General features: G+C 34.7%; 5 protein-coding genes across 8 annotated transcripts; 2 read left to right on the top strand and 3 right to left on the bottom strand.

The window, feature by feature from the left end:
* The first annotated feature begins 152 nt into the window (after positions 1–152).
* On the top strand, positions 153–3,030 carry LOC9325990 (probable disease resistance protein At1g12280). The gene is given in 2 exon segments (XM_021011702.1): positions 153–1,302; positions 1,305–3,030. Coding segments are annotated over 2 exon segments (2,667 nt in total). The 5' UTR covers positions 153–248; the 3' UTR covers positions 2,918–3,030.
* Positions 3,031–3,054: 24 nt separating this feature from the next.
* On the bottom strand, positions 3,055–5,685 carry LOC110224757 (hsp70-Hsp90 organizing protein 1). Its single transcript, XM_021011703.1, has 7 exons — positions 4,754–5,685; positions 4,365–4,653; positions 4,166–4,251; positions 3,843–4,066; positions 3,693–3,759; positions 3,542–3,601; positions 3,055–3,347 (listed from the first exon to the last, which is right to left on the bottom strand). The coding sequence occupies exons 1-7, from the start codon at positions 5,630–5,632 to the stop codon at positions 3,234–3,236; spliced, it is 1,719 nt and encodes a 572-aa protein (XP_020867362.1). The 5' UTR covers positions 5,633–5,685; the 3' UTR covers positions 3,055–3,233.
* A 10,128-nt stretch (positions 5,686–15,813) lies between these two features.
* Positions 15,814–19,327, top strand: LOC9325989 (NAC domain-containing protein 7). 2 transcript variants are annotated; one of them, XM_021014543.1, is made up of 5 exons: positions 15,825–16,703; positions 17,624–17,810; positions 17,898–18,169; positions 18,305–18,589; positions 18,749–19,327. In XM_021014543.1, the coding sequence occupies exons 2-5, from the start codon at positions 17,651–17,653 to the stop codon at positions 19,058–19,060; spliced, it is 1,029 nt and encodes a 342-aa protein (XP_020870202.1). In that variant the 5' UTR covers positions 15,825–16,703; positions 17,624–17,650; the 3' UTR covers positions 19,061–19,327. The 2 variants fall into 2 exon arrangements, with proteins under 2 accessions (XP_002892680.1, XP_020870202.1); XM_002892634.2 differs by having other exon boundaries at positions 15,814–16,703; positions 18,305–19,327.
* Positions 19,328–20,839: 1,512 nt separating this feature from the next.
* LOC9325988 (thylakoid lumenal protein TL20.3, chloroplastic) lies at positions 20,840–23,171 on the bottom strand. Of its 3 annotated transcripts, none has more exons than XM_021014546.1 (7): positions 22,880–23,070; positions 22,585–22,765; positions 22,479–22,508; positions 22,173–22,279; positions 21,509–21,543; positions 21,288–21,416; positions 20,840–21,203 (listed from the first exon to the last, which is right to left on the bottom strand). In XM_021014546.1, exons 2-7 carry the CDS (start codon positions 22,710–22,712, stop codon positions 21,012–21,014), a joined length of 621 nt encoding a protein of 206 aa, XP_020870205.1. In that variant the 5' UTR covers positions 22,713–22,765; positions 22,880–23,070; the 3' UTR covers positions 20,840–21,011. The 3 variants fall into 3 exon arrangements, with proteins under 3 accessions (XP_020870205.1, XP_020870203.1, XP_020870204.1); XM_021014544.1 differs by having other exon boundaries at positions 20,851–21,203; positions 22,585–22,794; positions 22,880–23,171; XM_021014545.1 differs by having other exon boundaries at positions 20,851–21,203; positions 22,585–22,770; positions 22,880–23,171.
* Positions 23,172–23,267: 96 nt separating this feature from the next.
* On the bottom strand, positions 23,268–24,625 carry LOC9325987 (putative pre-16S rRNA nuclease). Its single transcript, XM_021014547.1, has 5 exons — positions 24,268–24,625; positions 24,026–24,198; positions 23,882–23,950; positions 23,663–23,714; positions 23,268–23,587 (listed from the first exon to the last, which is right to left on the bottom strand). Exons 1-5 carry the CDS (start codon positions 24,538–24,540, stop codon positions 23,438–23,440), a joined length of 717 nt encoding a protein of 238 aa, XP_020870206.1. The 5' UTR covers positions 24,541–24,625; the 3' UTR covers positions 23,268–23,437.
* Positions 24,626–24,659: the final 34 nt, after the last annotated feature.

Genomic DNA, 24,659 nt, shown 5'->3' with positions numbered 1-24,659 from the left:
ATTTGAAATTTCTACAATATTGTAAGAGTAGTGGGAAATGTCATAATCGTGGAAAAGTCTAAATGCATACAGTGACATCTTTAAATTCGATATAGTAATCATTTATCCCCTTTGCTTTAGGTGACATCTTGTGTGGTTGAAAATCTATCTCCTCTTTTCATCTTTTTGAATAATTGTCACTCACTCAATGTGGTTTCTTTGTTTTGCTCTCTAAATCTCTCTTTTCTCACTTCTTTCCCTCTCCAGCAATGGGAGGTTGTTTAACAGTCTCGTTGTCATGTGATCAAGTTGTGAATCAAATCTCTCAAGGTTTATGCATCAATGCAGGTTATGTTTGCAAGCTTTCCGAGAATCTAGTGGCTATGAAGAAAGACATGGAAGTGCTCAAGTTGAAGCGAGATGATGTGCAAAGAAGGGTAGATAGAGAAGAGTTCACAAGGCGTCGTGAAAGGCTTTCTCAAGTCCAAGGATGGCTAACGAATGTCTCGACCGTCGAGGACAAATTCAATGAACTGTTTATCACTAATGACGTTGAGCTTCAAAGGTTGTGTCTCTTCGGATTTTGCTCTAAAAATGTGAAAGCTAGCTATCTTTATGGGAAAAGGGTTGTCATGATGTTGAAGGAGATTGAGAGTCTTAGTTCTCAAGGAGATTTTGATACGGTGACTGTGGCCAATCCGATAGCTAGGATTGAAGAGATGCCTATTCAACCTACAATCGTAGGTCAGGAAACAATGCTCGGAAGGGTCTGGACCCGTCTCACGGGAGACGGAGACAAGATTGTGGGTCTTTATGGCATGGGTGGAGTAGGCAAAACCACCCTTCTCACACGAATCAACAACAAGTTTTCTGAAGAATGTAGCGGGTTTGGGGTTGTGATATGGGTTGTGGTGTCTAAAAGTCCAGATATCCGTAGGATTCAAGGAGACATCGGGAAAAGACTAGACCTTGGGGGCGAAGAGTGGGATAATGAAAATGAAAAACAGAGAGCCCTTGACATATACAATGTCCTTGGGAAACAAAAATTTGTGTTGTTGTTGGATGATATATGGGAGAAAGTGAATTTAGAAGCGCTCGGAGTTCCTTATCCAAGCAAACAAAATGGATGCAAAGTAGCCTTTACCACTCGTTCTAGAGATGTTTGTGGGTGTATGGGGGTTGATGACCCGGTTGAAGTCAGTTGTCTAGAACCCGACGAAGCTTGGAAACTGTTCCAAATGAAAGTCGGAGAAAACACATTGAAAGGCCATCCAGACATTCCTGAACTTGCAAGAGAAGTTGCTGGAAAATGCAGTGGCCTACCATTGGCGAGACCATGGCATGCAAAAGGATGGTACAAGAATGGCGTAATGCAATTGACGTTTTGAGCTCATATGCTGCAGAATTTTCTAGCATGGAACAAATTCTTCCAATTCTAAAGTATAGCTATGATAATTTAATCAAGGAGCAGGTGAAACCATGTTTCCTATATTGCTCTCTGTTTCCTGAAGATTATCGTATGGAGAAAGAGAGGTTGATAGACTATTGGATATGTGAGGGATTCATTGATGAAAATGAAAGTAGAGAAAGAGCATTAAGCCAAGGTTATGAGATCATTGGTATCCTTGTCCGAGCTTGTTTGTTGTTGGAGGAAGCAATCAATAAAGAACAAGTTAAAATGCATGATGTGGTTCGGGAGATGGCTCTATGGATAGCATCTGATCTCGGGAAGCATAAAGAAAGATGTATTGTGCAAGTCGGTGTTGGATTACGTGAAGTACCCAAAGTCAAGAACTGGAGTTCTGTGAGAAAGATGTCGCTGATGGAAAATGAGATTGAAACGATATCTGGCAGTCCTGAATGCCAGGAACTTACAACTCTGTTCCTTCAGAAAAATGGCTCATTGCTACATATCTCGGATGAATTCTTCCGGTGTATCCCAATGCTAGTTGTTTTGGATCTATCAGGGAATGCAAGTCTCCGGAAATTGCCAAACCAAATATCCAAGTTAGTCTCCTTGCGGTATCTTGACTTGTCATGGACATACATGAAGCGGCTACCTGTTGGTCTACAAGAGTTGAAAAAGCTGAGATATTTGAGATTGGATTACATGAAGAGACTTAAGAGTATTTCAGGGATATCAAATTTGTCAAGTTTGAGGAAATTGCAACTTTTACAGTCTAAAATGTCGCTAGACATGAGCTTAGTGGAGGAGTTGCAGCTCTTAGAACATTTAGAAGTTCTAAACATAAGTATCAAGTCAAGCTTGGTTGTGGAGAAGTTGTTAGATGCTCCCCGGTTGGTGAAATGTCTTCAAATTGTCGTACTTAGAGGACTTCAGGAAGAATCATCCGGAGTATTGAGTTTGCCAGATATGGATAATCTCCATAAAGTCATCATAAGGAAGTGTGGAATGTGTGAGATAAAGATAGAGAGGACAACTTTATCATCACCATGGAGCAGAAGCCCCAAAACTCAATTCCTCCCGAACCTCTCCACTGTGCATATAAGTAGCTGTGAGGGTCTGAAGGATTTGACGTGGTTGTTGTTCGCTCCTAACCTCACTAGTCTTGAGGTTCTGGACTCAGGGCTAGTAGAAGGAATAATAAGCCAAGAGAAAGCTACGACTATGAGTGGTATCATTCCTTTCCAGAAACTAGAGAGTCTACGTCTACACAATCTTGCGATATTGAGGAGCATCTACTGGCAACCTCTGCCTTTTCCATGTCTAAAGACAATCCACATAACGAAGTGTCTGGAGCTGAGAAAGCTTCCACTGGATTCTGAAAGTGTCATGAGGGTTGAAGAACTTGTCATTAAATACCAAGAGGAAGAATGGCTTGAAAGGGTTGAATGGGACGACGAAGCCACTAAACTCCGTTTCTTACCTTTCTTCAAGTTCTTTGGACCTGAATGGCAAGTTATGTATGTGCGGTAGCAGTTTTTAGAGCTGAGGCAAGAAAATGATTTTAATCTTGTGAATGACTAAGTTGTTGTGATAAAGGAGTGTAGTTAGCCAAGATAATTTATAGAAATGTTAAGCAACGCAAATTTAATCAAGACAATGAAAAAAAATGTTGATATCAGAATAGATTGAAAATTTGATTGCAATTTGTTCGGATCACAACGTCAGCAAACATGGGAAATCTGTTTTGGCCGGTTACAAATCTAGAATTGTTGCAGATTGCAAAGAGAATAAGAGAAAAAAAATGAATCTGCAAAAACAGATATTGGACGTTTCAACTCTTCAGAGTTTATTTCATCTGGACGATCCCAGCGCTAATAAGCTTTTGAATCTTGTTCATAACCATCGGATTCTGCATATGTTTCTGTGCTGCGCTTGGATTCTCTTGAAGATCACTCAGTACCTGTTTGGAAGAAAGGTTTTCGATTGTTAAGAGGCATACTAACATGCAAACTCAACCCGATACCTAAAACATAGTCAGATCTATCTAAATATCTCACAACAGAGAGTAACATTGGTAGTAACAAGTTTGATTCAAACAAAATTTGCATCATACATTCACAATTTACGAGTTGGAAGACAGTTTTGTTTATTTACCTGTCTCATTACAGGATCTGTGAGGATGTTCTGGATTTCTGGGTCTTGCATTCCCTTTGCCTACACAAAAGAAAACGAGAAATCCAAGTTTGCTTCCCGGGTTTTCTTAATCACGGGAAAAAAAAAAACATGAGAATCATCAGAATGTAACCTGTCTCTCTTTCAATTCCTCAGGAGTAAGGTCCCCGCGATTAGCCTTGTTAATTTGTTGTACACATCTGCAGAATAGATTTGAACAACATTAAGCAAATTCATGGCAATAGATAGAAAGTTAATAATCACAGTGTATCTGTGTGTATACCTTCTAACACCGTCAAGAAGTTCCTGATTAGTAGGATCATGCTTGAGACCCTCTTGGTATGTTTCCATCGCGTCGTCATACTCCTTCAAGAAGAATTGGACTGCAGCTTTTCTGCTGTATCCTTTAGAGAAGGTTGGATCGAGCTCAATACACTTGTTTGCATCCTTTAGCCCTTCAGGCATTGCACCTAGCTTAGTGTAACACGCAGCTCGGTTGCTATATGCCTAAAATGTGTGCAAAAAAAGTAGGAAGTTACTCAAACAGTGAAAACAGGAAATCAATGTAGAAGACCTTGAGGACATATGAATGTGAAGTAGCCTTACTTTTGGGTCTTCTGGGTTCCTTTTGATTGCTTCAGTGTAATGTTTTATAGCATCAGGATACTTCTGCTCCTTGAAAAGCTCATTACCTGTATTTAAAACACCATATCAGCAGTAGTAAAATGCTAATTCGTTATTGTTTTCGTGGTTATATAAGCTTTATTTTCCCACACAAAAAAAGATTAATTGCAAAAGCAAACACCTTTTTCACGCTCTTCATCCCCAAGCTTAGGGTCGAAATATTCCTTCTGCTCCCACTCTTTCTTTGCTCTTTCCGCCTCGTTAAGTCTCTTCAACGTATCAGGGTTACGGTGCTCCGTAAGAGCCTTCTGGAAAGCTTCAATTGCAGGCTCATAGTCTTTTGAGCATTTGGCCATCTTAGTCAAAGCAGTCCCTTTCCTAGTCAAAGCTCTAGCTACCATCTTGTAATCTGACCTAAGCTCTCTACCCCTTTCCACAGCCTTATCACAATCCTCAATGCACTCATTGTACTGAATCAAAACACATCGACATTTAAAACTAATCACCATTGTAGCTCATACCAAGCATATACAGGGCAAAAAAAGAGCATTATACATATGAAAATCATACCTTTCCCATCTCAAGATAAACAGCAGCACGATTTGTGAGATACGAGATGTCTTCATCATCAATCTCAATAGCAGTAGAATAATGCTGAATAGCAATTTCAAAGTCCTTCTTCTTATACGCAGCATTCCCAAGCTCTTTCTCCTTTTTAGCTTTCTCCTTCCTCTCTTTCTTCTCCTTCTCCTCAGTCACCTCCGGTTCCGGTTCAGGCTCCGGTTCTCTCTTCTTCTCAACCACAGGCTCTTCCCTAGAAGTCTCAGCCATATCAGACTCAGGAACCTCAGCCTCATCTCCTCCCTGAGGCGGTGGCCTAAACTTAACATTCAATAAAACTCCAAGAGATTGCATCACTCTCTGATCCTTCAAATACAAATTAAGACTGCTAGGGTTCCTCTGAATCTCCTGCATCATGTTAACAAAATCAGGCTGCTGCAAAAAGCCTCTAGTCGAAGGATCAGAGGTAAGCTTCGTCCACATCTCCGGTCCTTGAAAAGCATCACCAAACGGATTCGGCGCAGCGCGTGACCTAGAAACAGACTCCTCCGCATCAACCAATCCAGCTTTCAACGCCTCGTTAGTCGGATCGATATCCAAACCCTTCTTATAAGCCGTGACGGCTAACTCGAACTGGTTTAACCCTAAGTAAGCAGCTCCGAGACGGCTATAACCTTTAGGCCAATACGGTTTGATTTTGATCGTCTCTTTCGCATCGGAGAGAGCTTCGGCGTATTGGTGAAGCGACGCGTGAGCAGCGGAACGGTTTGAGAAGAGGACGTGGTTGGTTGGAGCAAGAGTTATGGCTTCGGTGAAGTGAGTTATAGCGGTGGTGAAGTCGCCGGAAGAGAAAGCAGCGTTGCCTTTAGCTTTAGCTTCTTCCGCCATTGTTGAATCTGAGATTGTGCAAGTCTCTGTCTTGGGAGCTCCTATAAAGAAAGACTTTTGTTTTTGGGGTTTTTGAGAAATTGAGGGACTGTTTGGATACGAGGATAGAGTTTGTTTGTGTATCATGTTTAGTTTATCTGGGTTTATAATTATCCTCGTTGCGTTTAGTTATAAGAATATTCAGAACGGCGTCGTTTATGTGTTGTCGTAGAAATCCCGGTTATTAGTAGATCAACGATTTCAGTTCTTCGGTTCGACTTTTTTTTAGTTTTTAGCCCTGTTCTAAAAATCCTCGCCTAGCCCCGATTACTCTCCGCTTAATCGCTAGGCCCACCCTATCCGCCTCGATTAATGACTAATCCCCTAAAAAATCAGTAACCCGATTATTCTCCGCCTAATCCGATTACTTTCCGCCTAATCTTATATACCCCGATTATTTTTTAGATTGCAAGTATAAAAAAACTTTTTATTTTTGTTATTCAATCATTTGAATGGAGAGTTTGTGATGTTTTACAATAACTTGTGTTCAAATTTTAATAAAAATCATAAATTTGTAATAAAAATCATAAATTTTTACAATATTGGATTAATATATTTTAAAAATATTAAAATAACCCTAAAACTAATCCCCGATTAATCCCCGATTTTAATCCGATTTTCCGATTAATCGCTAGGCCCATGCCGAGCGCCCGACTAACGCCTAGCGATTTTTCAAACAAGGGTTTTTAGTAATTTGGAATGATGTTACAAGCAACTGGATTAAAGAGAACATAAAATTTTAAGGATTTGTGTAGGGTATCGAACCCAGGTCACGCATCACCACTAGATCACGCCAATATATTCTTAAAATTTTGTACACATATTAGATATATCTATTTTAACACGTGAAAATTAAAATTTAATAATGTTAAATGATAATGTTATGTCTGTTAAGTTGTGTGTTCGATTCCATCAACAATTGAGATATTATTAGATCAAATATATTTAAATGAGGTATTTTTATTCTAACAAAAAAAATTGAGGATTAAACGGCCAAACAAAATAGATGAGAGTTTTTTCGGGATTTTTTCTTACAAAACGAAATACTTTGAAAGACTAATTTTTTGGCTGCATTATAAGTTAGAAAAGATTAGAAAGATCAAATGGGTCATAAGACTTGTAAAACATATAGCTGCTTTCTTTTTTGTCTTCCTCGTACCATCCAAGCCCCTCGTTTTTTCGATCCAAAATCATTGGAATCAACACATATGATCGACAAAGAGAAAAAGAAAGAACACCGGAAAAATCTCCTAAAGATGATTAAATGCCCTAAACATTAAAAGAAAATAAATGAGATGCAATCCATCAAAATACTCAACAGAGATTTATAAAGAGTGAATTATCAAAAAAAAAAAAAAATTAATAATTAAAGAGTGAGCAAAAGACAAAGCAAAATGGGCTTCATCACTTTTGTGATGATTTTGTTACGTTCGACATGTAATGTACATTATGATAATGATATACAGTATGTGAATTTCACCGATGCACTTGTAAATCTTATTTTAAAAAAGAAAGAAGTGTATTTTGATTAAAACGAAGGAGATATTCATTTTAATCAAAAATATTTTGATATTTTTTTCTCATTGATCCCAACTTTATCAGGAATGCCAAAAGGATAGTCAAGGTTACAAAGTACCATTCCAGAACTACTGTAGTAAATAAAAAAGGTGACTCATTGTGCAAAGCTCATAACAATTTACAAAGCCAAATTCTAGAAATATGACACATGTAAACAGTGGTAGTCTAAGATATTTAAGTCTTTTTCTTTGATACTTGTGATGGGGTCGTGATTGATGAGAAAGAAACATTTCAAATGCTTGTGATTAGATTTAATCAATATTTAATAAAAAAACGTATGCTTTTAAGTGTAGTGGGAAAAGCAGAGTCAAGTAAGAGAGAAGAAGATGATAAAATTATTCTTTCCCAAACGGGAAATGTTCGTACATAAGGACTGTTGGTACAGCCTCTTGACCAACATAAAGATTAACCGGGACAAACCGGATGTAAAGATAAGATAGATGGAAACCGGGACAAACCGGGTTTAAGGTGATAATATAGAGGATTATGATAATCAAACGGACCTCGAAACAGACGCCTCCGCATCAACCAATCCAGATCTCAGTGCCTCGTTAGTCGGATCGATATCCAAACCCTTCTTATAAGCGGTGACGGCTAACTCGAACTGGTTTAGCCCTAAGTAAGCAGCTCCGAGTAGGCTATAACCCTTAGTCCAATACGGTTTGAGTTTTAACGTCTCTTTCGCATCGGAGAGAGCTTCGGCGTATTGGTGAAGCGACGCGTGAGCAGCGGAACGGTTTGAGAAGAGGACGTGATTGGTTGGAGCAAGAGTTATGGCTTCGGTGAAGTGAGTTATAGCGGTGGTGAAGTCACCGGAAGAGAAAGCAGCGTTTCCTTTAGCTTCAGCCATTGTTGAATCTGAGATCGTGCAAGTATCTGCAGCTTCTTGGGAGAGAGACTATAAAAAAGACTTTTGTTTTGGGGTTTTGTGAAAGTAAGGGACTGTTTGGATATGAGGATAGAGTTTGTTAGTGTATGTTTAGTTTATCCTGGTTTATAATTATCCTCGTTGCGTTTAATAATACGACATACATGTTTTTAGTAATTTGGAATGATTGTTACAAGCACCTGGATTAAAAAGAAGACAAAAACTTAAGGCCAAGTTTTCTTTAGTTTAAATACGTTTGGTCGAGTTTTTTTTATTACAAAGACAATGTGAAATACTTTGAAAGACTAATTCTTAATTTGGCTGCATTATAAGTTAGAAAAGTTTATAAAGATCAAATGGTCACAAGACTTGTAATACATATATGCTTCTTTAATTTGGTTGCTTTTTTGTAATCTTCTTTGTGTCGTCCGAGCCCCTCGGTTTTTCGATCCAAAACCGTCGGAATCAATGCGTATGATCTACAAAGAGAGAAAGAAAGAACACCCCAAGATAATCTCCTAAATGCATGGAAATGAATGTGTAATCACATTCCATAAAAAAAACTGTACAACAAAAGTTAAAGGGTGGGCGAAAGACAAAACAAAGTGGAAAAAAATGTGTAAATGTAATTAGCTTCATCACTTTGTGATGATTTTTTTGTTTGTTAAGTTCGACATGTAAAGTACATTATGATATATGTGAATCTCACTGATCCATTTTGTGAATCTTATTAGAAGCAAAAAAAAAGTGTTTTGATTAAAACTTAACTAAAACTAATTAAATATTCATTTTAATCAAAAATATTTTGATACTTTTTTCTCGTCGAATCCCAACTCTATCAGGAATGCCAAAAGGACAGACGAGGTTACAAAGTACGTACCACCGCAGGAGAATTGCAGTAGATAAAAAAGGTGACTCATTGTGAAAAGCTCATTACAATTTAATTTACAAAGCCAAATTCTAGAACTAGGACACATGTCATAAACCAGTGGTAGTCTGAGATATCAAGTCTTTCCTTTTGGTACTTCTGATGGGGTCGTGATTCATAAGAAAGAAACATTCAAATGCTTTTGATTAAAAATGAAAATTTAGTTTCCATCAATTTTTTTAAAATAAAAACGTATGCTTTTAGAAGATTCAAAATATATATTTGGTGAGATTCATATATCATGATGTAGATTACCTATCGAGCTTAACGCGAAGATCAGCACAAGAGTGGTGAAGCTAGCTAATAACATTTACACCTTTTTCCACTTTGCTTGATGTCTTTTCTTTCTCTCTTTTAATGGAATGCATTTTGAAACTTAATGATCCAATTTTTGTAGCTTGTATATAAGTAGTTCTCTTTAAGAAAGAAAAAGTAATAGGGTGTCCGTAAAATATGCATGTGGAACTGTTAATTAGGAATGGAAGGTGTAAGAGCAACTCTAATGGGGGTTTCTAAACATAGGTTTCTTAAATAAAATTAAAGTGTAAGTATAGATAAATAATATTTTCTAATTGTGGGTATCTTAAATTTGGAGAAACTTAGCCCAATTGTTTTTTAATTAAGAAACAATTGGGCTAAGTTTCTCCAAATTTAAGGTACCCATCTAATATTTAAATAATATACATATTTTATTATTTATTAAGAATCATGTTTAGAAACCCCCATTGGGGTTGCTCTAAATGTTTGCTATTTTTGGTTAATCTTTGTTGTCTTTCTCTTGATTTGTGCAAATACTATAGAGTGCTAGAAGATTAACCTGGTTTTGCCCGCGTGTAAAACAGAATGTACGATATGGATATGAGAGATCCTATATGAAAGAACTTAATTTTTCAATAAAAAAAAGTACTTAATTTTTCAAAAAAAAAAAGTACTTAATTTTTCAAAAAGTATTTCCTTTCATAGCCATAATAATCGCAACTGCTAAATAAAAAGCAGGACTTTTTTTTTTTCAATACACTTAATTAAAACATAAATAAATGTCGGTGTATATATATAGACACATCATGCTTAGATCTAGAAACTTTTCATTATCTTTTGTTACCCTCTTTATTTTAATAAGGTTTTAATATGAGTCTCTTTTACTTTGTGTTCATTTCTTAATCTTATGATTACTACTATAATTCGTATTATTGTTGCGAAGAAGACATATAAACCAAAATGCAATCATATCTCCCATTTCCATTTACATCTTACATTTCTAAAGCATATATAAACGAAAATATTATAATAAATGTAACATGTAATAATTAGACACACGCCTTGAGCTGGCCAACTGTGAAATCATGAGGGTCGTCGGTGTCCATATTTGTTTTTACAAAATGGTTGACTTTTACACTAGTTCATACTGATACAGTCAACTCAAATGTAATTCAGTCTTTCTTAAAATATCATACATAAGTTGTTGACAGTAAAAATCAGTTTTTGTAAAGTTTACAAACCATATGCTTGCTGATTGATGTTCCACAAAATTGTTCCTACGAATTAAAAAACAATTCCGTCCAAGAAATTTCTACATGTCATTGGGCCTACTGTTTATTTCTTGAAGTGGGAAATAAAGTTATAATCAAAAATTATTTAAAGGTCATTATTAGTTGAGTTTGTTGAGTTAGTATTCGTCGAATTAGAAGTCATCCAGTAATTTTTAGTATTCAGTGATTCATATCGCATGAAATAATTAGTCGTTTGGTGCATGGTATAGTGATTAAAGCCATGCATTTAGACTATTGTCACGTATAATAATTAATGATAATTAGCTTACTAATTATTAGGAATTTAACAGAAAAAACAAATTATTAGAATTTTATGTGCGCTTAGGTATTACATATATAAATAGTGGTGGGCCTAAATATTATTTACTGGGGCCGAAGTATACTTCAAACATAAATTAATTTAAAACTCCCACACACAAAATACTGAAATAATAATACCAAAAATATAATTTTCAATATTTCTTGTCAATTTAATTATACTTTAAAAAATAATATGACTCTCATAACAAAAACAAAAAAAAATCATTAAATAATAGTTCACAATTATCAGCATATTTTCTTTACATGCCAGTGCATGCATTTTTTGTCTCGCATATATGCAGATTTAAAACTACATAGCACTTATTTCGGAGATGTGAATCACTAGTAAGTAGTAACATATAATATAAAATAACCATAATTGATAAATAGAAATGTCACAATGGAATTACTTAGTCCGGCCTCGTTTTGCCACGGCAATAACGCTACTAGATTCTATGGATCGATCTAGATTTGATCTTAACTTTTAGACATTCATATATATGATCTGATTCCAGTTCTGTGGGCATTCAAGTCATCCTGCATATATACAACAACAACAACAACAACAACAAATTGGTCATATATTGAGTTATTGACTCGGAGCTGATTCATGAAGTTGAGTTTTTTTCTCAAAAAACTAAAAAGTTCGGCACAATCTAACCCTAAAACTAACGATACGGATTTGACAGTGCCTTTTGGCTAGCTGTACATCATCACTGTTGGTAACTCTAAGATCAAACCAAACATTAAGTAGGATGGTAGAATCTTTCACATGGAAGTGTTTTCACATGTAACAAGTTTTTCTCATGGGACAAGAAACTGACAAAAGGAACAAACTTTCCCACGTGATTTAATTCATAGGGCTTTTCGTAATGATTAGGGTTATGGGACAAGTTGTGAAGAAATATATCTTCTCATCAAATGGATTTACAACACGAGTCATGCGCAATTTCCCTCTAAAACCCTAGAACTAAAAAAAAAGCCTTGGACTTGGACCGTTCATTTAGTTTCGATTATATAATAATATTCTAAAAAGTAAAATAATTTCTTAGGCCTTAATTACTTAATGTGTCCTGGTGATCATTGTAGGTTCTAAGATAATATATATATCTATACTAGTATAATCGCAGCACTTTTTGTGACGGATAGGTAAAAAAGCTTTCGGATATATCGGATATCCGACCCATTTTAAAAATTTCTTCACAAAAAATTTGTTGGGTCGGGTTATATTTAACCCAACTCATACACCGGATATTCCATATTTAATAATTTAGATTTTTAGAAGATTTGATTAAGATTTATAATTATGATTCTCCTATCATCTTTGTTTGATTTGTTTTTAACTGTTTTGAATCATCATATAATACATAAAGTAAAAAAAAAAATCAATTTTTTTTCTGCATATACTGTGATTCAAAATTTTAAAAACGGACATATATTATCCAATTGACGAAAATATGTGTTTAACATTCTACATCGATTAAATATTTAGACAATGATTCAGAATCATATCATAAATAAGAACATTAATAAAATAAATGAGTTTTTTGGCGGGACGAGTTTGGCGGGACGGGTTTTTGAATCAACAATAATAAAAAGATTAAAGTATCATTAATCCGCCGCTTCAATACGGATTAAATCTTTTTTTAATACCACAAATATTAGACATATTAAAGCAGTCTCATTTAGAAAAGATTGTATAAAACCAAAAATTATCCCGTGGTATAATGTTACTTAATAACAATATTTATAAAAATTTAAAATATCATTAACATGCCACTTTAATACATATTAAATCTTTAGTTTATTAAAATATAAATGTCTTAGAGAATGATATGATTTGTAAACTTTTATATATAATAAATAATCATTAAATTTTAAAATAAAAACGAATCACGGGACGGGTTAAGAAATTACGGAACGGATTATATTTCGGAAATGATTTATATGGCGGACGAATTTGAATCAATATTTATATACCGCTTTAATACGGGTTAAATCCTCAGTTTATTAATAATTGTCTCGTGGACTCGTGGTATACCGTTACTTAATAACAATTGTAAACTATAATATAAATAAATATGTTATAAAGAGATACAATTTACAAAATATTTTTATACTAATTTTAAAATTAAATCATCTTGCGGTGTACCGCGGGTTAAAATCTAGTAGTAGAAGTATTTTTTTAGAAGGTAACTGATTTTTGTATTTTATAAGAAAATGTATGCCACATTGGCCCATGCGTATATAGGATAGTATAATTAGTTGTCTTGAATGTTTCATACACTCAATTGAAATTTTTAATATGATATAATGTCCAGTTAGAAAAAAAAAATACTATCCATACCATATATAGGTATTCATGGAGATTCTTCTTCTAGAATCCAAAATTATTGTATATTCATAATCATAGTGGTAACTTGCAATTCCAGCAGGATCTATGTGAAAAGTATTATATCGACCATTTTGTAGGTTAATTGTAACGTATAATTTTGGATTCTACATTAAGAAAATAGTATTTTATTCTTATTTTAATATTCCACAAATGGTAGGTGGCCCAATGAGAGCAAACGAAAACTATATTAATAATCAGTATACTTAACAAAAGGAAATTTATAAATGAAACTGTCATTTATGCCTTAGTTCCGACTTCCGACCATTATATTCCAATAATCAGCTAGTGAAGCGCAGAAAGATAAACAAGAAAATCAGCTAGTGAAGTAAATTATGGTTCCGACTTCCGACCATTGTAGGTTCTAAGATAATATATATATGTTTTTATAACTATGTAAAGATTGTTTAAGAAATACAAACGACTATGGTTGTTATTATGGAATGGCAAATTAAAAGTGCAGAGATTTTTAGAGTCGTTTTTTTATTATATAATTATGAAAAACGAGAATTTTATTCAGAGTCATTGTGATATATATATTTAATAAAACAGAGTTCGGTGATTTATAGAAAATATATTGACTGTGTATCATTATAATATATGGTTTTGCACAGATATTAAATAACAAAAGTGTCTCGTAAAAAAAAAAATAACAAAAGTGTAGAATACTAAAAATAATTTAATTTCAATATCAAATAGGTAATGGACAAGAGGCAAAGTGGGACCAAAAACGACACTTTTGGGATCACGGTCTTTACTTTTGCTTCACTTCTATGCTTCGTTTCAACAACACACAAAAGCAAAAAGAAAAAATACTCTCTATACTTTATTTTTGTAACTCTTTATTGTAGTTTTATGACTGTATGATTTTTTAGACACCAAATCTTTGCCCCGAAGTCCCTAACATCAGCCGCATAACCATCCGATATTTGATGAACATACCTAAACACAAACTATACCTTATATTCAAAACATATAACTTACCTAATATGTATTTTAAAAATATTATCCTGTTAGTTGGTTAGTTAATTAGTTAAATGATTACACGATACTGATATAATAAGGGTAGGAAATAAATTTGGTATATAGGGGAACCAATTTTAGATATATATACATGCACGGATAATATTTCTACAAAATTTGATAAGTCAGCAAAAAAAATTCGTACGGAAATTTCCGCATGGGTTAGAAATTAAAGGATACCACCAATGTGTAACTGTTCAGTTCATATATTCGATAATACACATATATAGAAAAATTTAAGTTGAAGCAAGTGATGATGGTTCAGTCACGAATTTTGAATTATAAGAATTTTTCATGTGGTATAATAATTCCAGATATCAAGTTTTATTCTTTCTTTTATTTATTGATTTGTTATTAATTGACAAATTTACTATTATCTCTTATTCTCTTGTATGGTAGAAAAAAAAATATATGAACCAGTTATTATTTTATTTTTTTTATGGAAACACGAACAAGCAAAATTCGTTCTGTTATGTTTTTTTTAAAGAAAAGGTAGATGAAATTTTTTTAGTTACACAATCACATTGACTTTTTTTCTTACCAAAAAAATCCACATTAATTTTTTTTTTTTAACATCACACAGTGACATTAATTAATTAATAACTTGGACTAAGAAAGGTTTAAGAGAACGGGATAACGGGAAGGGGCCCACGTGACCAACCGGCCTGCAACAGCAAATGATCGATGGCTCGCTCACGCCGGACCACCACCCGCCACGTCACCACATCATTCCGTTTTTTTTTTCCTTTGTGGGTCCCGCTTAAAACTTACCACCTTGCTCAAATTCCGCGCTCTTTTTTTTTTTTTTTTTTTTTTCTCTTCTTAAGGAGCAAAGCAATATCTTTTGGGTTGAAATAAGTAATCAATGGCAAAAACTTTCATTTAAAAGTTGAAGTTAAGACTTTAGATTATAATTTTTTTTTTTTGTGCTCAAAATAGTTTAAGATGAATTTTTCTTTCCAGTCAATTGGACCAAAACGGAAGCGGGTATCTGTCTATGGTTACTTTTGAAGTTTACAAAGGATAAAAACTATTCACATATGTAATAATGTAAACAGAGAGTAATAATTATCTTTAAAAAAATATCTCGTACATAAGGTTTTCATCAAGAAGATACATATACTTTCATAATATTTTTGGTATGTCTCCACATTTCGTTCCATCAGAATGATTAATTATGTGAGAAAAAAATAAAAGTACAAAATTGTAAATAAATTTAAAAATTATTCCTAGCTAGGTCCTAGATTACCGAACATCACACTGCAAGGTAAAAAAATTGAAGAAAAAAAAAATGAAAACCTATTTCTCTATTAACGTAAATAATTTAAAGAAGAAAAAAAAATGAAAACCAACTCCTATAAGAAAAATGTTAATTCACATTATATATTGGTAGTGATCATACAGTACTATTTGTCTCTTGATTGTATTAAACACATACGAAATACTGAATAACTCATTTAACTAAATATCTCTAGATAATATATATGATAGTCTTTATAGCACTAAGTGTTTTGTCATTGCAATGGGCAATGGCGTTCGAATAATTACAGTGACATGCCAACCTTGAATTCAACAGAATCATCATGTTGATGTTTTACGGAGGTATCTAAATAACTCTGTCTGGTGTATATTCTCGCAAACTTACCATCAAACCAGCAATATCGTTGGGTTCTAAACCAGTTGAGTTACTTTTATTAAGGGACATTTTAGGACATAATTAAAAGAAGTCCAAATTAAAACTAAGAAAAATAACCTTAATGTTGATGATCAAGTATCCATCAAGAGCTGGTGGGTGGTAATGGATGTTGCCACCTCTCTCTCTCTCTCTCTCTAAATCTTACTTGCCCCTTTATCCTCCTCTCTCTTCTCCCCCTAAAGCTTTTGCAACAAATAAAGTCCCTCTCTCTCTCTCTCTAGGTTCAGAAGGACTCACAAGAGAGAGAGAGTATGATTGATAGGGAAAGAGTGAGAAAGAAAGTAAAATATAATAGATTATTAGGACACGATTGTCATCTTTTGATTTGTGTCTTGTGTGCTCTCTCTTTCTTTTCTTCCTCGATTGATCTTCTTTATATAACCCTACCCTCTTTCTCTTTTCCCATTCTTTCTATCATTCCCTCTCTCTCTCTTTCTCTCTCGGGATCTGATCTCTCTTTCCAGTAACCTATTCCCGAGGAGCACTGTCAAATCTTGTCCACTCTTTGATCTTATCTCGATCTCTTTCTCTCTCTAGTCTCGTATGGTGAAGTGTTCAAACTTCTGATGTTAAGCTACATATATATATATATATAGTAAGCACGAGAGAGAATCATACAATAGCTGAAACACAAAGCTTTGTTAGAAGCTGTTAAAAAGGTTTCATCTGGATCATCCTGTATCTAAAGTTTGTTCAGGTAAACCCTAATTTTATGTCAACTTTCTTTAAATTTCCGATTGAATATGATAATATTGGGTGTTTTTTCTTCTTTAAGTAAAACTTGATCATCATCTTTAATTAATCATCCTTGATCATTATCTTCATCAATCACCTTGTTCTGCATCATGATCATCATCATCATCTCATATATATACTCAATGTTGCTGATGTTACAAGCAAAGCAAACTATCATCTAAACCTAAAATATTAAATTATAATAAAATAGATAAATAAGTATATCAAGCTGTTTTTTTGTTTAGTTAATTAGAAGTTTTCATAAGATGTTATACTATAATCTAAAAAATAATCTCTTAAGATGGATCATCATCTCTTCAAACAATACTACTCCTCTTCATATGCTGATCTCTTTACTTGTTTGGTTATAGTACTTACATGGAAAAATAATCCAAGTTGGTGTTATAAGACTGAAACAATAAATAAGCAGAATCAATTTTTAATATCGATCAGTATATTAAACCCGAAATTATGCATCTCATTACTACCATCATATATGATAATTGGAAATTATTCTGGGAGTTTCACTGATTTCAGTTTCTTAATTAAAATTCAACTATAACATGACTTTAAAGTTTAAACTAATGAATTTAGTTATCTTGAAACTAGATAACCATGGGAAATGGTCTCATATATCTTTAGATGTAACAAAACTAATTCTTGTAACAAATAAATGTATGACGATAATTTTGTCGATTTTGAATTCAATCTCTTATACATTCAGCATAATACGCGTAATCATATGTCTGTGTCGAAATAATAAACCAATTCACAATGACATTATGTAAGAAAGGTAACTACGTACCTAGCTATAACACTATTTGTATGTTCATAATTTCATGACTTTGTTTTCAATTTGTTTGGTAATTTTCTTATAAGCAGATTATTAATCGATCAAGAAGACTAAAGATGAATTCATTTTCCCACGTCCCTCCGGGTTTTAGATTTCACCCGACAGATGAAGAACTTGTAGACTACTACCTGAGGAAAAAAGTCGCATCGAAGAGAATAGAAATCGATTTCATAAAGGACATTGATCTTTACAAGATTGAGCCATGGGACCTTCAAGGTTTTCTCATCCCACCATCTCTATCCTTCATTCATTTGATTCAATTTCCTAAGGAAAGTTTTTAAAAGTGTTATTTTGTGGAAATAGAGTTGTGCAAAATTGGGCATGAAGAGCAGAGTGATTGGTACTTCTTTAGCCATAAAGACAAGAAATATCCCACAGGGACTCGAACCAATAGAGCAACAAAAGCTGGATTTTGGAAAGCCACTGGAAGAGATAAGGCTATCTATTTGAGGCATAGTCTAATTGGTATGAGGAAAACACTTGTGTTTTACAAGGGAAGAGCCCCGAATGGACAAAAGTCCGATTGGATCATGCATGAATACCGCTTGGAAACCGATGAAAACGGAACTCCTCAGGTATTAATATATCAACCCTAAACCGTAACTTCTCTATAAAATTTAGTTGGATGTTTATGCTAAACAATATCGAACTATATATATGATCTCCTGAAATCATTTGAGGTAATCTCATTATATGATCTTTGGTTGTAGGAAGAAGGATGGGTTGTGTGTAGGGTTTTCAAGAAGAGATTGGCTGCAGTTAGACGAATGGGAGATTACGACTCATCGCCTTCACATTGGTACGATGATCAACTTTCTTTTATGGCCTCCGAGCTCGAGACAAACGGTCAACGACGGATTCTACCCAATCATCATCATCAGCAGCAGCACGAGCACCAACAACATATGCCATATGGCCTCAATGCATCTGCTTACGCTCTCAACAACCCTAACTTGCAATGCAAGCAAGAGCTAGAACTACACTATAACCACCTGGTACAACGAAATCATCTTCTTGATGAATCTCATTTATCATTCCTCCAACTTCCTCAACTAGAAAGCCCTAAGATTCAACAAGATAACAGTAATTGCAACTCTCTTCCTTATGGAACAAGCAACATCGATAATAACTCGAGCCATAATGCTAACTTGCAGCAATCAAATCTCGCGCATGAGGAACACTTGAATCAAGGGAATCAGAACTTCAGCTCTCTATACATGAATAGCGACAACGAGCAAGTGATGGACCAAGTCACGGACTGGAGAGTTCTCGATAAATTTGTAGCTTCTCAGCTAAGCAACGAGGAGGCCGCCACAGCTTCTGCATCTATACAGAACAATGCCAAGGACACAAGCAATGCTGAGTACCAAGTTGATGAAGAAAAAGATCCGAAAAGGGCTTCAGACATGGGAGAAGAATATGCTGCTTCTACTTCGTCGAGTTGTCAGATTGATCTATGGAAGTAAGCAGAAAGAGAAGATTATATAATATAAATGCATATATACCTATATATACGTACACACGAACACTAATCAAGTGTAGATGATGATGATGATGATGGTACAGATTTATATTTGCTTTGATTGATTCTTACTACATTATTGAACTTATGGTATATGCATATATACATTGCGTATCTATGCATGTATACTTGTACTCACTATGATTAACCATATATAAACTCTAATCTAAATGTAACTCCAATATTTTTAATAGACAATTGTCTCTTATTATTTTTGTTTCTAAATAATCTTCTAGTTATATATAAAACAATTTCACAAACACTAAAAAGATATAAAAAGATTAAAAAAAAAAAAAAGCTTTGTACTTCAAATTTATTTGTCTGTCCAGATTCTCACTAGCTGTACTATATCCACATCTCATTTGTTCTTTTAGAAGCGTTCAGTAATATTTATTATTAATGTAAGATTCTTGAAATACATATTCTGGACAACAATGCATGAAGTATGTACTTATTGAATATGGAAAATAGTGAAACATACACACAATCTACACAAGTCATATATAGGTATAGTATATATAGAGCAAATTCAAAAAAAATTATACTAATTAAAATTTGGACTGGCGACTTACCGGAGTTGTGTTCATGAGAAAAATTACTCCAATGAAGCTTGAAGAGGATGTATAACCATAAATAGTGAAAAGGAAAGAAGGAGAATGTGGCTTGAAGGAGATACATACTCGAGTCAAGACTATTGTTATATAGAGACAAGCCGTGAAAAAAAAAAAGAATAACCTCTTTTAGTTTGTTTGTTTTCTTATACACATGAAAGAAGAAGCTAAAACATTTTATGAAGAAATTTTGTAATTATTGTGTCTGATTCAATGTCGGCACTAAAAGAAACCGTAGATTATAATTCACCTAGGTATAACTTTTAATAATTTTCTTACTGCGATTAACGAATATAATTTGTGATTAATATTAAAAGATGAATTAACTTAGACGACTAAATTCTGTTAAATTGTGCGGATATATTGGGCCACTCTTGGACTTGATTGATCATCGTATCGTATGGCAGGCGGGTATATTAACGAATATCGTATCATTTTCCCAAGTTTGATCAATCTCCTCATCTAATTTTTAAAGAAATTTTTTTCAATTAAAAAAAAATGGGAGAAAATGATCAAAATCGTCCACATTTAATTTGGTGCAAGGAAAAAAAAAATAAAAAAATTGGTGCAAGGTCCAAGGAACATCATGATTAGGGCGTGCTCTTTGGTTGTTTGACAGAAACGGTCCAGAGAAGCTTTGAATAATCCAAAAAAAAATTAATTACCGGCTGCTATAATAAACAATTAATTACACATTTGGACTGTTAAATTAATACTGTAGCAATTTAATCACCAACACTGTCGTTACCGACTTGAATCCTGAGTAACATTAGGGGGTAATGGAGCATATAATATGAGACAGTAACATGTGACACTAATTATTAGTCTGTTTCTGCTCTTTTATAATCCACAAATCCAAGACCATAATATATACTTTGAAACACGAATGATTATTTAACTAAAGATTAAAATGTTGGTTTTCATTTGTAAAGCAAAATTTTGTCAAATTTCATAGGGAAATTATATTGCTAGGGGAATATTTTTAGAATGCTACTATAATTTGTGGTCTGAAAAGTAATCAATCAATTCCTTATTTTAAAATGCTAGGGGACAACCTAGGTAGAGAGACATTCACCAGTTAAAAACACTTTTTGATTGTCTAAGAGACAAAATTAATCATTAATTATCTCTTTTTTTTCAGTGTTATCTTTTTGTTCTTTTTCTTTCTCCAGTCATTTACAATTCAATACTCCTATAAAAATACATTACATGATTACTGTCGCACGACATATTATAAGATATATCTGCATTGTAACCATACATGATTTTTGTAACATCTTTAAACTACTTGGCATCACAGAGACCGGTCTTTTCATCGCAGAATCCATCACGGCCGAGCAGACGTTGAGGCGGTGCACTGAGAAGAGGAGAAGAAGGAGAGCCATATGCATTTCTCCGGCTATTTCCGCAGCCAAGACTCTTCCTCGTGTCCACTCCGGTCAATGGGTTTGTCCCGTTTGCATATTTACACAGAGCCTTCAAAAAGAGATGGAGAACCATTTGTAAGATAGCATTTTCAGCTTTTGATAATGGGAGCGGATGGATAAATGTACACGTTACCTGTTTTTGAAGAAGATCAATCACAGCGTCACTAAAATCGGCACCTTCGATTTTGGCACCACCGAGGTCACTTCGGGTTAGAACCGATCGGACCAGCACTGCATTTGTCAGATTCGCCTCATTTAGCACCTAGATTCGCCAGAAAACAAGCGAGCTTTAACCGAAAGATTAATGCCTCATATGCAAGTAAATGTATACAAAGTACGGTGTGTGGTGTTTACCATGCGGTCCATCAATGTATCACTCAAATCAGCACCTGCCATTGAAATTCACACCTTTCATAAATACAAAACACATTCAGATTAAGGTATGAAAGAATTTCCCCGCAAAATATGAATTCTTTGAAGGGAAGATTTCCTGGATTAAGAAGTTTACAGAACAAGAAAACGGCCGAAGAACTGTGTTTGTTCATAGATACTTGCCAGATTTTCGTGGGACAAAGATGGAATCAAATGAACTACTCAATTCTCAGATTCCATAAGGCTAACACTTCTAGATTTCAAAACTCGGGTGTTGCATGTAATGGAGGTTGTCACTATGGTGAAGTTCATGGAGAACGTTTTAAAGAATTGAAGATAGACATCTCCAGGGTCTTAAAGCTCACAAAAAAAGTTATCCAACAAACAATGAAAGATATACTCCAAATTGATCTAATGAAATAAGTAAAAGAATCGAGCTTTAATCGGGTAACAGTTACTCGAAAAAATGTCAAAATGCTTGTGGAGGCAAAGGAAATGAGATTCAAGGAAGTTTAACTAGTAAAAGGGTACACGTGAAGATTCGATTATGATTTGTGGAAGTTGTTCTCTTTCATAAGTCTAATATCATAAATCCTTAATCATTGCAAAGGGAATACAAGTGATAACACAGTTGAGAAAGACTAACCTGAGAAGTTAGCTTTGTAGGCAACTGCTTTCTCAAGATAGGCACCATTAAAGGTCGAACCGCTGAAATCAGATTCTCTCATGTCTGCAGAAGTAAAGTTGGCTCTTCTGCAATGTCAGTAAGCCACTTCACACAATTAGAACAAAAATCTTGCTTCTTCAGATTGATGGTTTGCTTTGTTGATTCAAGATTTCATTAATTAAAAATTGAGCAAAACACAAAAACTTTTGCTCTCTAAAGATTAAAGCCTTAAACTTTATCATGTTAATTCCAATCTCCATCACAAACGTTAGTCAAAAATTTTACCTGAAATTTTCATTGGAGTGAATTGTTTTGCTGCAAAAGAAACAGAGTTCATCAAAAACAAATGAAAATTCTCAAATAATTTTAAGACAAGAACTCTATATGATACCTGAGATCAGCAGAACCGTACTGAGCAGCCGAGCCAATCCCAAACTCGCCACGTGTATCGGCCTCGAACCTGTTAAGCTCTGCCATGGCAGGAACGCTGGAGCTCGAGGCTATAACCGCAGCCGCCATTGCTGCGGATAAGATCCTCTTCCACGTGTTTGATTCTGATCTGGAACAACAACCTTCCCTTTTCGAAAAACAATTCAATCCCCTAAGTTTCTTAGACCTCCAAAATTTGCAAAAAACAAGAGAACATTGAGATTATATGTTTGTTAGTGGAAGTAATCGAGTCTCACCTAGCGTTTGATGAATCTTTGATTTCTGAGTTTGAACGGGAACTTAGCTGTAGACGTCTCAATGGGTATCTTTGATAATGGTACGGAGATCTTGATACAGAAGATGAGGATCTTGAAATGTCAAGTGACTTCATAGGTAGAGGAGAGAGAGAAGAAAAAGCCATTGTTTAAGGTCTAGAACTTTGCAGAGGAGAAATGTTTACACTCAACTTTGTAGAAGAAGAGATGATCTTGCACGTGTGAAGGATTTCGAACTTTATCCACTTTGATTGGGCAAGGTGTGTACACGTATGTCACTTATGTTTCACCTGTTTTGTTCTTGGTTCCAAGTCTTTCACAATTTACTTTGACTTTGTTCTGCCTTGTGACACAGAACACAGAAGCAGAGGAAACAAAAAATCAGATCTTTAGTTTGGCTTTCCACAAAATCGTCAATCATGTGCTGTAACAACTAACAAGGTCTTGAACAGAAACTTATTGCTGTGTTTATATACTGATGTATGCGTGAAACGAATCGAAACCATTAAAATTGCAAGAATTCCACAAAGCAAAACTACTTTAGAATGTGTAATACTCTTCGAGGTTTTCCGGATTAAAGTCGGGGTCAACAGGTGCACCGTTCTTGATCTTCGCTTGAAGCTCTAAACTCTTGGGAAGTATAATCTCAACTCCTAAACCTTGTGTAGAGAAATACCTCTCCAACAATATCTGTAACATAAGATTCAATAAGGAACATAGTAGCTACATTTAAACAACTCAAAGATCGTGTTCTCATCGCCTTACCACAGCAGCGTAAGCATCTGATCTGTTCTGTCTTTCACTCTTACTAAGTCCCCTGAAAGAAAATAGAATGTTCAAAACATGAAAATTATCATGAAAGTTCAATGTTTTAAGGAAGCACTAAGTACATTAAGGTTGTTGATAGATCATAATGTAGATAAAAAGACATGAAACATGAATTGCTTAACAAAGAACAGAGACAGATCCAGAAAAGAAACTAACATTACAATCATTCTGTCTGAAGCTTCTGATGTTGTTCCATGTTCATCAAATACATAAACCCTCCAACCCCTGAAAAGGCCAGAACTTTACCAATTTCATCACATTACATCGATATATAAATGTCTGAGTGTGAGTTTGCTTCACCTCTCGGCGGCTTGAACAGCGAGACGTCCAGCAACAGATCGGATTTTGTTCGATTGAATCGTCTCTTTCCCGTCAGAAGATCTCGGCAACCCAATTATGAATTCATCAACCTCCTCTTCTTCAGCAATTTCTAATAGCCTGGTCTCGAGCTTTTGTCCTCTCGATTTCAAAACCTGATAAAACCCAATTCACATCGATTTCGTTATCGTAAACGCAACGAGGTCGAGAAATTTCGAAGTTACCGTGAGAGGTTTAACGGTGTAGCCTTTACTAATAGCGACTCCGGTTCGAGATAAACCTAAATCTACGCCGAGACTGAACCCACCTCTCCAATCCCGGTCTATTTTCCGGCGAACGGCATTAGGAGGGATTTCATCAATTGACGTCGCTGCCCTCAACGGTAGAGGATTATTACGAGATCCTATAGAAGATAAGCGAGGAACGAGAGGGGTATTTACGTACTTTTGGGTTCTGAATGAAATTGCTACGGAAGAAAGAGAGTGAAGAGAACACATTGCTTTAGGGCAAGGAGAAGCCGAACAGTACCATCGCCAACACTTGACGATGAGCCCAAAAAATAAGGCTCTGTTTCCCCAAACCCTCTTTGCCAATCCGAAGGTTTTAATTATAACAA

Source organism: Arabidopsis lyrata (genome assembly GCF_000004255.2).
Source record: "Arabidopsis lyrata subsp. lyrata unplaced genomic scaffold ARALYscaffold_1, whole genome shotgun sequence".
Classification (NCBI taxonomy): Eukaryota; Viridiplantae; Streptophyta; class Magnoliopsida; order Brassicales; family Brassicaceae; genus Arabidopsis; species Arabidopsis lyrata.
Note: the sequence above shows the minus strand (reverse complement) of the source record. Positions and strands in the feature narration are given on the sequence as shown.

Bases quoted from the DNA above. Each gene is read 5' to 3' on its own strand.
- LOC110224757 (XM_021011703.1), bottom strand. From the start codon at position 5,632: ATGGCGGAAGAAGCTAAAGCTAAAGGCAACGCTGCTTTCTCTTCCGGC. The intron at 3,602-3,692 runs GTTACATTCTGA...TCTTTTGTGTAG, and splicing joins AGGAATTGAAAGAGAGACAG to GCAAAGGGAATGCAAGACCC. The intron at 3,348-3,541 runs GTAAATAAACAA...TCTTCCAAACAG, and splicing joins CAGATCCTGTAATGAGACAG to GTACTGAGTGATCTTCAAGA.
- LOC9325989 (XM_002892634.2), top strand. From the start codon at position 17,651: ATGAATTCATTTTCCCACGTCCCTCCGGGTTTTAGATTTCACCCGACA. The intron at 17,811-17,897 runs GTTTTCTCATCC...TTGTGGAAATAG, and splicing joins TGAGCCATGGGACCTTCAAG to AGTTGTGCAAAATTGGGCAT. The intron at 18,170-18,304 runs GTATTAATATAT...CTTTGGTTGTAG, and splicing joins ATGAAAACGGAACTCCTCAG to GAAGAAGGATGGGTTGTGTG.
- LOC9325988 (XM_021014544.1), bottom strand. From the start codon at position 23,043: ATGGCTTTTTCTTCTCTCTCTCCTCTACCTATGAAGTCACTTGACATT. The intron at 22,795-22,879 runs GTGAGACTCGAT...TAAGAAACTTAG, and splicing joins AAAGATTCATCAAACGCTAG to GGGATTGAATTGTTTTTCGA. The intron at 22,280-22,478 runs GTAAAATTTTTG...CTGACATTGCAG, and splicing joins CACTCCAATGAAAATTTCAG to AAGAGCCAACTTTACTTCTG.
- LOC9325987 (XM_021014547.1), bottom strand. From the start codon at position 24,540: ATGTGTTCTCTTCACTCTCTTTCTTCCGTAGCAATTTCATTCAGAACC. The intron at 24,199-24,267 runs GTAACTTCGAAA...GGGTTTTATCAG, and splicing joins ACACCGTTAAACCTCTCACG to GTTTTGAAATCGAGAGGACA. The intron at 23,951-24,025 runs GTGAAGCAAACT...TGGCCTTTTCAG, and splicing joins GCTGTTCAAGCCGCCGAGAG to GGGTTGGAGGGTTTATGTAT.